This window comes from Gorilla gorilla, chromosome 4, assembly GCF_029281585.2.
Source record: "Gorilla gorilla gorilla isolate KB3781 chromosome 4, NHGRI_mGorGor1-v2.1_pri, whole genome shotgun sequence".
NCBI classification, from domain to species: Eukaryota; Metazoa; Chordata; class Mammalia; order Primates; family Hominidae; genus Gorilla; species Gorilla gorilla.
In genome coordinates, this window is record NC_073228.2 from 51,324,722 (window position 1) to 51,338,062 (window position 13,341).

Below are 13,341 nucleotides of genomic sequence, written 5' to 3' on the forward strand. Positions count from 1 at the left end.
TATGGAATTGGGATAGCTGAGTCAAAGAATAATGCTGCTAGTTATTGCCAAACCTTCACAAGACAAATACGAGCATGCCTATTTTCACATCATCTCACTTCCAGAGAATGCTGTCAGATTTTGAATTTTTGATAATCTAACAGGTGAGAAGTATCGTACCATATTATTTCATTTCTCTTACTACGCATGAGATTGAGTATATTTATATGGTGGTAAAATATTTGCATTTCATTTTCCCATTAGGCTGTTGGTCTGTTTTCTATCTATTTCCAGAAGTCTTTTTTTCTTCTTCTTCTGTCACCCAGGCTGGAGTGCAGTGGTGCAATCTTGGCTCACTGCAACCTCCGCCTCCTGGGCTCAAGCAATCCTCCCAACTTAGCTTCCTGAGTAGCTGGGACCACAGACCACAGATGCATGCCACCTCGCCATTTTTTTTTTTTTTTTTGCTTTTTTGTGTTTTTTTGGTAGAGATGGGGTTTTGCCAAGTTAACCAAGTTGGCCTCAAATTCCTAACCTCAAACAATCCGCCTGCCTTGGCATCCCAAAGTGCTGGGATTACAGGTGTGAGCCACCGTGTCCAGTCTCAGAAGTCTTTTATATACTATTAACCCTTTGTCCGTGATATTAATTGCTAGTCCTTTTTTTATTATTTAGTCATTTGTGTTTTTACTTTGTTTATGATGGTTTCTTACCATGCATCTTTTTTTTTTTATTTTACTTTAAGTTTTGGGATACATGTGCAGAACATGCAGGTCTGTTACATAGTTATACATATGCCATGATGGTTTGCTGCACCTATCAATCCGTCATCTGGGTTTTAAGCCCGACATGCATCAGGTATTTGTCCTAATGCTCTCCCTCCCCTTGTCCCTCACCCGCGACAGGCTCCAGTGTGTGATGTTCCCCTCCCTGTGTCCATGTGATCTCATTGCTCAACTCCCACTTAGGAGTGAGAACATACCTTGCATCTTTTTAATTATGAATAATTGTTTTTAAATATCAGGAGGGATTTAATTGCAAAATGTTCCTGCGCAAAATGTTCCTTGAACACTCTAGGAGAGATGCCCTTTCCCTATTACAGACTGTGTGACTTCAATCTATCTGGGCCTCAAGTACCTTGGATGTAAAGAATTTAGAAAAATTGTGTCTACATAGTAGAATACTTATGAAGTATAAACAAGATAACAATTATAGAGGACTCAGAAAATTCCTGACACATAGTAAGCACTCAAAAAATTATAACTATTAGTATTGTTTCATCTTTCATTGGAAGTGTACAGATTAAATACATAATTGTTATTTTGTTCACTAATCACACCATTCTCTAAATAGTTGCTAAACTCTTTCCTATACACGTTTCTTATTTGTCTTGTTTAAGCTTCTGTAGGACAGAAATTAAACTTGATCCTTTGTTTCTTTTCTCCATGTATCAAGCAAAATATCTCCAACATACATTGTGAGAAAAAACAGCTTTCGAGTATGAGAAAATCTACTTTCAATAACACTTCAGTTAAACACATTCAGTGGGTATCTTGACTTACCAACAAAATAGAACAAAAGTGTTCCTTATGATCCACATCTCTGAAGAACATGCCAACAATAATTTATAAAGGGACCTATCATGCCAATGTATTTTTACTTTTAAAGCAATGAATCATTGCATTATATCTGTTTCAAGCTGAATAGAGTCAATAACATGAAACAGGAATTTCAGTGGGATCTTTTATATCTCACTGACCAGCCACAAAATTCAAAGGAATCACAGTGTTCCTTATTATACACAAGTTACCTCCTATCAACCCCCAAAGATGAATCTTTCATCACATTTTCCTACCAGCATTCTATGTAATTTATTTTTAACCTCTTTGAGAGCAGAGGAGATTTAGTCATCATAAAATCTATTTTCAACTTATTATCCAGGAGTCAAATAAATAAAGAATTAACTTATGAAATCCAATCAAACAATGTCATGTAATGGGTCTGCACATCAGAAGACACATCAGATGAAGGAAGGAGAATGAGAGCTGATTCACTTGGCTTAACCAAATTGGATAGCTCAGAATACAACAGGAAAAGGAAATGTTGCCTTTTCTATTTATAGAAATATTTACCAGATAAGCACAACTATCTAATTTACTAAAAAACAACTGATTCTCTATTAGTAATGTGCAAACCACAAGATTATTCACATGGTCATAGTGGTTCTCAGCAGGGTATAAAAAGCAAAAGAGAGAACAAGGAGAGATCAAACTCAGAACACTCACTCTCCTGGAAACCCACCGAGAACCTCCACCCTCTGACACCATGGTCAACTCCTGTTGTGGCTCTGTGTGCTCTGACCAGGGCTGTGGCCTGGAGAACTGCTGCCGCCCCAGCTGCTGCCAGACCCCCTGCTGCAGGACCACCTGCTGCCGCCCCAGCTGCTGTGTGTCCAGCTGCTGCAGACCCCGGTGCTGCCAGTCTGTGTGCTGTCAGCCCACCTGCTGCCGCCCCAGCTGCTGTCAGACCACCTGCTGTAGGACCACCTGCTGCCGCCCCAGCTGCTGTGTGTCCAGCTGCTGCAGACCCCGGTGCTGCCAGTCTGTGTGCTGCCAGCCCACCTGCTGCCGCCCCAGCTGCTGTCAGACCACCTGCTGCAGGACCACCTGCTGCCGCCCCAGCTGTTGTGTGTCCAGCTGCTGCAGACCCCGGTGCTGCCAGTCTGTGTGCTGCCAGCCCACCTGCTGCCGCCCCAGCTGCTGTCAGACCACCTGCTGCAGGACCACCTGCTGCCGCCCCAGCTGTTGTGTGTCCAGCTGCTGCAGACCCCGGTGCTGCCAGTCTGTGTGCTGCCAGCCCACCTGCTGCTGCCCCAGCTGCTGCATCTCCAGCAGCTGCCGCCCCTCTTGCTGTGAATCCAGCTGCTGCCGCCCCTGCTGCTGCCTGCGTCCAGTCTGTGGCCGAGTCTCCTGCCACACCACTTGCTATCGCCCAACCTGTGTCATCTCCACCTGCCCCCGCCCCTTGTGCTGTGCCTCCTCTTGCTGCTAAATCTCTGCTGTGAACACACCACTTCCTTATTACGTCCTTTCCTACAGATGAAGGCTCTCATTGCAAACATGCGGACTGTTCAAGAGAATTGATCTGGGTCCCATAAGCAAATCTCATCCTTAGAAATTCTGTATTTGCATTCTACCTTTTGTCCAAACTCCCTTCCTTCCAAAGGAATTCATTGACAATCTCCTAATAAATTGACAAATTGTCCTCCAACATCCCCCCACCTCTTTGACTTCAGGACATTTATTCATCATGCCTAAGGAATTTGAAGATTGCCTCCCTCATTTGTAGGGCCACGGATCTTAATGCCTCCAACCTTGAAGTCCAGTGAAGTCTCTCTCTTAAAGTCTTTTGCAAACATTTTTGTTATTTCCATGTACCAAAATAAACCTCTATTCTATTGGCACTGAAAATTGAATATGATTCTTATTCTCTTTTTAAAAAGGGTTTTATATTTGGGTCCTGGGTGATTACATTTAACTACACCTGTAGGGCTCACAGCACAGATTAGTCAACCTTCTAACAGAGGTCAACTGACATCGATCACTGCCTAGTTTTTTTCTAGAAAAGTGTTTTCAGGCTTAGGCAAATCAATTAGTCATTTTGTAGTCTTTAGACAAAAAGAGTGAAGCTGAAGTCATGAAATATCCATGAATATAACAACAGGGGAAACGTTTTGAAAGATTGATCACAACTCATTATCTTTTAAAAAATAATTTCAACTTTTATTTTAGAATCAAAGAGTACATGTTCATATTTGTTACATGTTGTGTGATGCTGAGGTTTGGGCTACAAATGATTCTGTCACCAGGTACTGAGCAGTGGGTCATTTTTAGCCCTTCCTCTCTCCCTCTCTCCCCCTTTTTGGAGTCCCCAATTGTTCTCATCTTTGTGTCCATGTGTATCCAATGTTTAGCTCCCATTTGTAAGTGACAACATGCAATATTTGGTTTTCTGTTCCTGGAATAATTTGCTTAAGATAATGTCCTCCAGCCATATCCATGTTGCTGCAAAGGACAAAATTTCATTCTTTTTTATGGCTGTGTAGTATTCCACGGTGTGAAAATGTCACATGTTCTTTATCCAATGCACTGTTGATGGGCACCTAGACTGATTCCATGTCTTTACTATTGTGCACAGAGCTGTGCTCTTTTAAAACACTGTATTTCAATTTCTTTTTTTTTCCAGTAAAAGCAGGTAATAGGTGGTTTAGCAAAGTCCATGTATTTTCTACTGAGTCATGTGTAATGAATCCTTAACACAAACACAGTGGATCTGCTTCATTCTGACTGGCAGAGTTTCAATGGGGAGTTCATGCTGCCATGTAGAGAGGGCCACCTTCATGGCCAGGCAGGTGATGGAAATGAAGGAAGCAGGCCTAGTGAAAACTCACAGGTATGCTGGAGACTGATTTTTTTTCTTTTCGTCCAAAGTCATGCCCTCTTTTTAGGATGAAACTGTAAAGACCCACATTTCTCCCCAACTAGGGACGCCTCTAATGGGTCATCTCATCTCCAGAACTCCCTATAGGTTCATCTGAGAATTCCACGGAGATTGCCCTGCAGTTTGATTTATCCCAGTGTCAAACTTGATCTTTCTCTCACTTCCCTTCCCTTTCCCTTCCCTTCCCATCCCTTCCCTTCCCTTCCCTTCCCTTCCCTTCCCTTCCCTTCCCTTCCCTTCCCTTGCCCTTCCCTTTCCCTTTCCCTCCCCTCCCCTTCCCCTCCCCTCATTTCCCCAGTGTTAATCCCAAGAGCATGCTTCAATAAACCTCCTGCATATTGCTCTCCATCTCAGTGTCTGCTTCCTGGGGAACCCAGCCTGTCCCCCAAAACAATTTGAAATTCATGATAGCTAATTTGAGAGCTCGAATGACTGACTGAAATGTACTTTTAATATTTTAGTTCCTGAAAGAAATAAGAATGTAAACATAATAGCAGAAAATATATTTAACAGAATCTGTAGAAAAAATTATGAATTTTATATAAATCACATTTATTATTTTCTAAGGATGTTTAGATCATTTATACACAAATATATGCTCTTTAAACATTTAGAGAATACAAAAGAATGTGACAATGTGAACAAAAGTAAGTTTCCAATCATGGTCTTTGCCAATCCCATTCAATACCTAATGTTGCAAATTGAGATACATCCTCATTAAATGCATGCATAACACATGTATGTATTTATTTGAAAACTTGGCTTTCGTTGCACATCTCTTGTTCTGACATTCATTCAAACATTATTTTATGTCCTTCAGGAAATGTTAACATTTTCCTTCACATAGGCTTGGCAGATTTATTTACATATTTTTCTATTTACTCTTGAGAACTGTGAGTACATGCTTCTTTTTTTTTTATTATACTTTAAGTTCCAGGGTACATGTGCACAACGTGCAGGTTTGTTACATATGTATACATGTGCCATGTTGGTGTGCTGCACCCATTAACTCGTCATTTACATTAGGTATTTCTCCTAGTGCTATCCCTCCTCCCTCCCCCCACCCCACGACAGGCCCCAGTGTGTGATTTTTCTCCATTAAATTTTAGAGAGAATTACTGCTAGTGTATAAAAAGTCTATAGATTAGTATAAGTTCATATTTTATCTGATCTCGCGATTCACACTAATACCCAGCTGACTCTCCAGGATTTTATAGGTGTGCAATCATGGTGGCCAAGTGTCTTCAGCCTCAGGCCTGTCCCCGGGGTTCATCCCCAGATGCCCACAGTGGAGGTCCTACCATTAACACAAACACTCTTGGGATTTTCTACCTTTCCTGTCTTACTTTCGCCATTTCCTCACTTGTGCTTCCTGGGATCATCCCCCAAATAAATTATGTGCACCCAGGTCTTTTTCTCAAGGTTTGCATTGGGTAGAATTTAAGTTAAGACAACAGATGATCAACAAACATTTTTGGCTGACTGATATCAAACTGGAAATAATAGTTATTTCAATCGACAACAGTAAAACGAGGAAGTCAGGAGGTGAAGGAGAACCAGTGCTACCATTTGGCGTTTACTTCCTTCCTGTCTTTTTATTGTGTGAATATAGGCATGCATGTTCAACACTGTATTCCTGGTTATCTATAAACAAGTCTCATTCTATAAATTGAATCTTAACTTTCACAACTTTCCACATATGTTATTTATCAGATGACATGTTACCTACCACGTAAATTAGTTTAGTCTTCCTGAAATGAAATTATGATCTCTTTGTTTGGAACATTTTCCTCTCTTTTATCCAGAAGTCAAAAGATATATACATTTTTAAAGGACCTTACATGCCTCTATGTCATCAAAAAGCCTTCCTTCACTCAACAAACATTTACCACCAGTGTTCTCTGTGCTGAGTATCATGGTAACAAGAATAAATGCCATAGCCCATGCCCTCAGGGTATTTGCATTGCACGTGGTGGAATGACAGAAGTAAATGACTATGATACAGGAGAATGTAACAAATTAGGAGCACAAGGCAGGAAATCATGATACATGAATGGGGTAGCTTATCAGGAAAGATATTATTGAGGAGGAAATATTTTAACTGGGTCTTGACACATGAGTAGGAGTTTGCAGAGTGGACAAAAAAAGATGAAACATTCCAAGAAGATGAAGCAGTTTCAGCAAGCTTAGCAAATTGTATTCTTTATGGCTTTCTTGGCTACACTAAGACATATTAGGCTTACTTTCTCTTTAACCTTGGACAGGTTGTTTGTTTGTTTTAACTTTTTAACGCTTCTTTTGAGTATTCCCCTAAAAGACTAATAAGAATATAAACTAGTTCATAAGGTTGTATTAAAGCATGAAAATGAAACAAATGTAAGATATTTGGTACAATGCCTGCTACATAGTCAATACTTCACAAGTATACATACCCTGAGGGTGTATGGAACTTATCCACATACTATACATTTTTTATTTTAGTTGTTTAATGAAAATAATTGTAATTCTTTTCATTTTTGCCAAACTCTGTTTGCTATCCATGTGTCTTATGACAGTATACGCAAGAAAAAGATGAGGGTTTGTCTCTTCTACACCCAGAGTACCCAATAGAACATCTTGGATGCATGTTATTGAAGGCTTAATAATTCTAAATATTCTTTATATATAACAAATGCTTTTGTAAATGAAAAATCTATCATGCAATTTTGATGATCAAAGATTAATCAGGCTGGGTGCAGTGGCTCATGCCTGCAATCCCAACACTTTGGGAAGCCAAGGCAGGTGGATCACGGGGTCAAGAGATCGAGACCATCTCGGCTAACATGGTGAAACCCTGTCTCTACTCAAAATACAAAAGTAAGCTGGGTGTGGTGGCGCAAACCTCCCTACTCGGGAGGCTGAGGCAGAAGAATCGCTTGAACCCAGGAGGTGGAGGTTGCAGTGAGCAGAGATCATGCCACTGTACTCCAGCTTGGTGACAGAGGGAGACTCTGTCAAAAAAAAAAAAAAAGATAAATCAAAACTTCCTACTCATAATGCATATACTGTAAGACATACAGCAAAATGTGTTTTTACCCTTTAAAGGCAGTGAGTCATGGGTAAGTACTTTTGCTGGAGGCTGTGGAATAAGATCTGACAGAGTTTAGAACTTGTTGGGATCTGACCATCTGCCCGACCATCCGAGATGCAAACACGGGATCAGAGTCATCCTCATTACAGATGGGACATCCTTCCCCAAATGAGTGCTTCCTTCTAATTCCTTCACAACATTTCACCTGACCAGGACATTCTTTGACAACAAAAGATACATTCACATTATAAAATTCATCCCCCATGATTTGCAGACAGCAATCTGCAGGTAGGAGGGAGAGTCACATTTAAAAACAAAATGTCAGAGAGTCCTGTGACCAGTGCTTAGTAAAAGACACTGCATAGACCAGGGACAAAGGTGACCCCCCACTAATGAAGAAATATGACAAGCATTTCCAGTGGAAACACAGGAGCACTGCAGGAAAAGGAAATGGGTTATTTTCTCTGTTTTGGAGTATTTAACTGGAAACACAATTATGTAATTACATGATTAATTTTTCCAGTAGGTAAATAATAACAAGGAAATAATGACATGGTGGCAATGGGCCTTTAGGAGGGTATAAAGGGACTACAGGTCCAGGAGACTTCCAAACACAAGAACTTCACTCTCCTAGAAACCCAACTAGATCCTTCACCCTCTGACACCATGGTAAACTCCTGTTGTGGCTCCGTGTGCTCTCACCAAGGCTGTGGCCAAGACCTCTGCCAGGAGACCTGCTGCCGCCCCAGCTGCTGTGAGACCACCTGCTGCAGGACCACCTGCTGTCACCCCAGCTGCTGTGTGTCCAGCTGCTGCAGGCCCCAGTGCTGCCAGTCTGTGTGCTGCCAGCCCACCTGCTGCCGCCCCAGCTGCTGTCAGACCACCTGCTGCAGGACCACCTGCTACCGCCCCAGCTGCTGTGTGCCCAGCTGCTGCAAGCCCCAGTGCTGCCAGTCTGTGTGCTGCCAGCCCACCTGCTGCCGCCCCAGATGCTGCATCTCCAGCTGCTGTCGCCCCAGCTGCTGCATCTCCAGCTGCTGTCGCCCCAGCTGCTGTGTGTCCAGCTGCTGCAGGCCTCAGTGCTGCCAGTCTGTGTGCTGCCAGCCCACCTGCTGCCACCCCAGCTGCAGCATCTCCAGCTGCTGCCGCCCCTCTTGCTGTGAATCCAGCTGCTGCCGTCCCTGCTGCTGCCTGCGTCCAGTCTGTGGCCGAGTGTCCTGCTACACCACTTGCTATCGCCCAACCTGTGTCATCTCCACCTGTCCCCGCCCCATCTGCTGCGCCTCCTCTTGCTGCTGAGCCCACTGCCCTGGCTCATCTCTCCCTTCACTGCAGGCCCACAGTTGTGGACCATTCTTCTGTGCTGACTATTAGGACACATGGAGTGGGATTGATGTCATTCAGCAGGGTGGACTTCATGTTTCCAATGAGCCCATCACCATCCCGCTGACTCTGTGAGAACATTCTGGTTCATTTTAAACTCCCTCCCTTGCTTTCTTTCTCTTCCAGTCATGGCACCAAATATGAAATAATTTATAATCCACTAGCTAAGAAATTATTCCAATCCTCTAAATTCCTCATTTTTTAAATCATTTTGAGCCTACAGAATATCCTTCCCAGTGAGGTAGACACTATCTCCCTTTCAAACATATTATTTCTCTGTCAGCCTTTCAGTCATTCTTTTCTCTTGGAAAGATAGGAGGCTGCCTCTCCCATGCTCTCCTGCTTTCTCCCTGTTCTCTCTTTGTCTCTGTTTGTTCAAGTTTGCCAGAATTTTTCTATTTTATTAGTTCTTTATCTTTATTGTGTTCACAAAGTATATTGTATTAAACTTTTCATTTAGAAATCTTTTATTGTTTTTTGCATTTTTTTGTGATAATTTTCACTGAGTTTACTGATTCATGGGGGTGAGGTGGGAATGCAGTAGAAGGGGATTCTCAAAGCATGATTCCAAAGTAAGACTTCAGTGATGAACTCATAGTGCCAAACTGCTCCAATGTCACGCATAAACTAAAATAAAATAGAAGCTTTTGATTGTTTCAATTTGATATATGGAATGCTTTGGGATAGGTAAAGCCCCAGTATTGTTGTTTGTAAGTTCATCCATGATTTTAGAACTTACGATATCATGGTAATACTCCTCACTCTTCTGTGTCAAATTTAAAAGGCACATCTCATCCTACTGCATTCCATCTTGATTCAAGTCAGTTAAGGCAGACTCCAAATGTTATATAAGGGAATTTTGTTATTTTGTTGTCGGTGGACCAGTTCAGGTTCTTGAATTTGCTGTGCGAAAGAATTTGAGAGCAAATCCAAAGTAAGAGTAAGCGAAGAAATTTGTTGCAAAGCAAAAGTACTCTTTGAGAGGCAGAGTGGGCTGCTCAATGGGAGAGACAGCAGCTAGTGCTGTAAGAGGAATTCCTTTTATGGGAGCTATACATACATAATCATAAAATACTGGTGAGGTCAAGTATGCAAAGGCAGACATGCGGTTGGCACATGTGCTCAGGATCCACGTGGTCTAACACCCATCGCATGTATCATTAGCATATGAAATCTCTGCCTTGGGGTGTTTTTCTTGTTGTGGTTGTTTTTACTATTAAAATGAGGAAAAGGTTACTAGAAGCTGAACCTTGAGCCTAGCTGTGCATGCAGGACCCCAGAGAAGTCCCTGCCCACCCTCCCAAACACCCCACCCCAGGAAGGAATTTGTAGTTAGGAGTTTCTTGGGCTTTTGGTGTAAATTGGCTAGAGATTGGGGAAGCTACACCAGGAATAAAGGGCTTTTGCTCTCTTTCCCAGGTTGTACTAGGTATCAGGAACTTGTAACCCTCTGGTGGGTCTGCTGGTATTCCGTAGGACCCCTTATCTTGCGAAAGAGTTAGGTGCTGATGCACAAAGGTTCAAGTGAAAAGAACCTGCTGTGAAATGCTCCTGCTGGGCTTCACACAGGGGACAATTCAGTATAGCCTTCTGAATCCCCAAAATCAGAGACAGTTCTCAGTTAATTTAGAAAGTTTTTTTGCCAAGGTTGGGGATGTACACCTGTGACACAGCCTCAGGAGGTTCTGAAGACATGTGCCCAAAGTGGTCAGAGCACAGCTTGGTTTTATACATTTTAGGGAGACATGAGACATCAATCAACATATGTAAGATGAACAGTGGTTCCGTCCGGAAAAGGCGGGACAACTCTAAGCGGGGAGGGGCTTCCAGGTCATAGGTAGATAAGAGACAAATGGTTGCTTTCTTTAGAGTTTCTGATTAGCCTTTCCAAAGGAGGCAATCAGATATGCATTTAACTCAGTGAGCAGAGGGGTGACTGTGAATAGAATGGGAGGCAGGTTTGCCCTAAGCAGTTCCCAGCTTGACTTTCCCCTTTACCTTAGTGATTTCAGGGCCCCAAGGTTTATTTTCCTTTCAAATTTCCCCCCTTTTCTTAAAAATCTTTTTGAGAAAGCCTTTTTGAAGAAAGTCAGTCTTTGGTCTCAAGTTTCATCTGATATCTCATGGCTAGGGTTGTTTATTCCTAGACAGATAATTCCTGAGTTATTAGGAAAGTTCATTTTTAGCAGGTTGTGAAGTTTCGTGTCCTATGAAGAGAAAATAGGGGGAGGAAGGGAGAAAAACAAAAATAAACAAAAGAACAATCCTGGAAAATCAATATGGGCCACATTACTCTGAAGCCCATACATCAGTAGGCAGGTATGAAAGTGGCTTATGTATGTAAACAGGTTGCTGGTATTTTCTTCTGAAGTTTAAATTCTCTAGCTCCAGTTCGCAGGGCTTTACAAAAGCACAGATGAGTTTTCAGTGACTCCAAATTAGGAAAAATGGGGGAAAGAAGAAGAAAAAAAACTGAAAACAATCTTTTGAAGACGTGTAGCCAAGAAAAATTAGAATTCAGTCGAAACTGTAGAAAATAATAAAAATGGAAAAACATTAGGCAAGACTAGAATCTAACAACAAGGTGTATTATCATTTTTTGAAACATAATTCTTCTCTCTCCCATTTCCCATTTTTACTAAAGACAAATCATGGCAGAGCTGATTTTCTTTATTATACTTGACCTGATTATTTGTATACAGCACAGCCATAGTAATACTTTTTTTTGCATAAGCTTTTAAATTGCCTTTGATGGAACTGAAGCAGGATGTTTCCCTGACCCCTTTGTGGGACTTGTGACGGGGTGCCTCATTTATTCAGCCTGCCACTCTCAACTCCTTGCAGGAGCGAGCATGCAAGCAAATGAGGCAGGAACTGGAGTGCACGTGTGCTGGAATCGGCACTGCAGCACGGTGGGATCAAACTTCACTCACTGGGACCTGCTGCAGTCCCCTGCTTGTGGGAGGAAGCATGCAGGTGAATCAGTGCAGGAGCCAAAGTGAGTGCTTTTGGCCACCGGCAGGAGCAAACTCTGTGTGGGCCCCACAGCAGCATCTAGGTGGGGGTGCCTGCGACCCCCACAGCCCCAGAGGGCATGTTACAGTGTTCTTTTAACTCTGCCTTCCATGGATGGCTTAAGTGTTAACAGCTCAGTGAGCCCTCTGCCTTTTTGTGTGAGGCAGCTGCCCTCCACCAGCAAGGGCAGAGGGCCAGTGTGACAGTCTTTCGTATCTGCTCTCCTGGCTCCCAAGCTCTTGTCTTGTGTCCAGGAAAAGTGAGGTCACATGAACCAATCAAAGGATGGTAAATGTGGGGGATTTTGTTGCTGATGAAAGTGGCTCTTAGCAGAAAGGGGAGCTGAAAAAGGATGGGGTGGGTAGGTAATCTTCCTCAAAGTTAGGCTGTATCCAGCCGGATTCTTCTCCAAGGTTACACCATCAAGCTGTCCCTCTGAATCAAGCTGCTTCTCTCTGACGTCCAGCTGTAGTTCCCAATGTCCAGCTGCTTCTTGCCTCTGCCAGCTGAGTCTGGCATCTTCACAGGCATAGGATGGGACAGGATGGAGCCATGAGTGGTTTAGAAAAAGGCAACTTTCAAGCAGGAAAACAGGGATATAAGTTGTCACTTTGGGCCGTGGTTTAAGCTTTTCAGCTTGAAGGTGGGGTTTTGTCAGAGACCTACGCTTTTCTGCCTAGAATTTCTCAGCCCCCTGTCCCTATCAGAACTTTGTTCCATAGAAGGAATTTCGGATAAGACTTTTGGAAAGCTTAGCCTAGCCATGGATTTGTACCATCAAATACCTATGAGTTGCGTGAATTCCTCTCCTCTTGAGGTTCCAAGATAAACTTGGGGCTCCTGGAACTGTTAGAAAGTGACATGCTTTACTTACCACAGGTCAGGAACCCCGTACAGGGACTGTGTAGACAAGGTGTGAGGCCAGTTCTCCCAAGGGGCTTTTATTGGCTCCGTAAGTCAAGTTTGATTCCTCTAAGAAGAGCACACCATTTGAGTAAAAGCCTTGGTAAAATGACCAATTTATTGTGTCCTGTTACACATGAAAACAGATTCTTATTGCACTTACACAAATAACTGTGTTGCCATAAGTTAAGAATACTCACAGATAGTTTCCAATTCTGGGGAAAATCAGGTAGAGAGAAACAAATATGCTCCAAATATTTTTCACAGGAGTATACTAACTTGTTAAAAGCTGACAACAGCTCAAATAAAAGTTTCCTTGACTGAAAAAAAGAAAACAAGGAGCAGCAACATTTTAAGCAAAAAGTCAAAAAGATTACGTTGCTCTTCTGTTAGTTCAGTTCATGCAGTTAATTCCTGTTCTGCTTGATATTCATGAACATTTCAGTTCTCCATGAGTTCTGAAAGCTTTTCCTCCGTTCTGATGTCACAAT

At 42.5% G+C, this 13,341-nt stretch overlaps 2 protein-coding genes across 2 annotated transcripts; both read left to right on the forward strand.

Moving 5' to 3' along the window:
• The first annotated feature begins 2,258 nt into the window (after positions 1-2,258).
• LOC101137823 (keratin-associated protein 4-2) lies at positions 2,259-3,449 on the forward strand. The gene has a single exon (XM_019026649.4). The coding sequence runs from the start codon at positions 2,305-2,307 to the stop codon at positions 3,028-3,030; it is 726 nt and encodes a 241-aa protein (XP_018882194.3). The 5' UTR covers positions 2,259-2,304; the 3' UTR covers positions 3,031-3,449.
• A 4,720-nt stretch (positions 3,450-8,169) lies between these two features.
• Positions 8,170-9,397, forward strand: LOC101132032 (keratin-associated protein 4-9-like). Its single transcript, XM_055388161.2, has one exon. The coding sequence runs from the start codon at positions 8,216-8,218 to the stop codon at positions 8,846-8,848; it is 633 nt and encodes a 210-aa protein (XP_055244136.1). The 5' UTR covers positions 8,170-8,215; the 3' UTR covers positions 8,849-9,397.
• The last annotated feature ends 3,944 nt before the right edge of the window (positions 9,398-13,341 follow it).

What these genes read in the sequence shown, in the direction of transcription:
- LOC101137823 (XM_019026649.4), top strand. Translation starts at nt 2,305, where the DNA reads ATGGTCAACTCCTGTTGTGGCTCTGTGTGCTCTGACCAGGGCTGTGGC.
- LOC101132032 (XM_055388161.2), top strand. Translation starts at nt 8,216, where the DNA reads ATGGTAAACTCCTGTTGTGGCTCCGTGTGCTCTCACCAAGGCTGTGGC.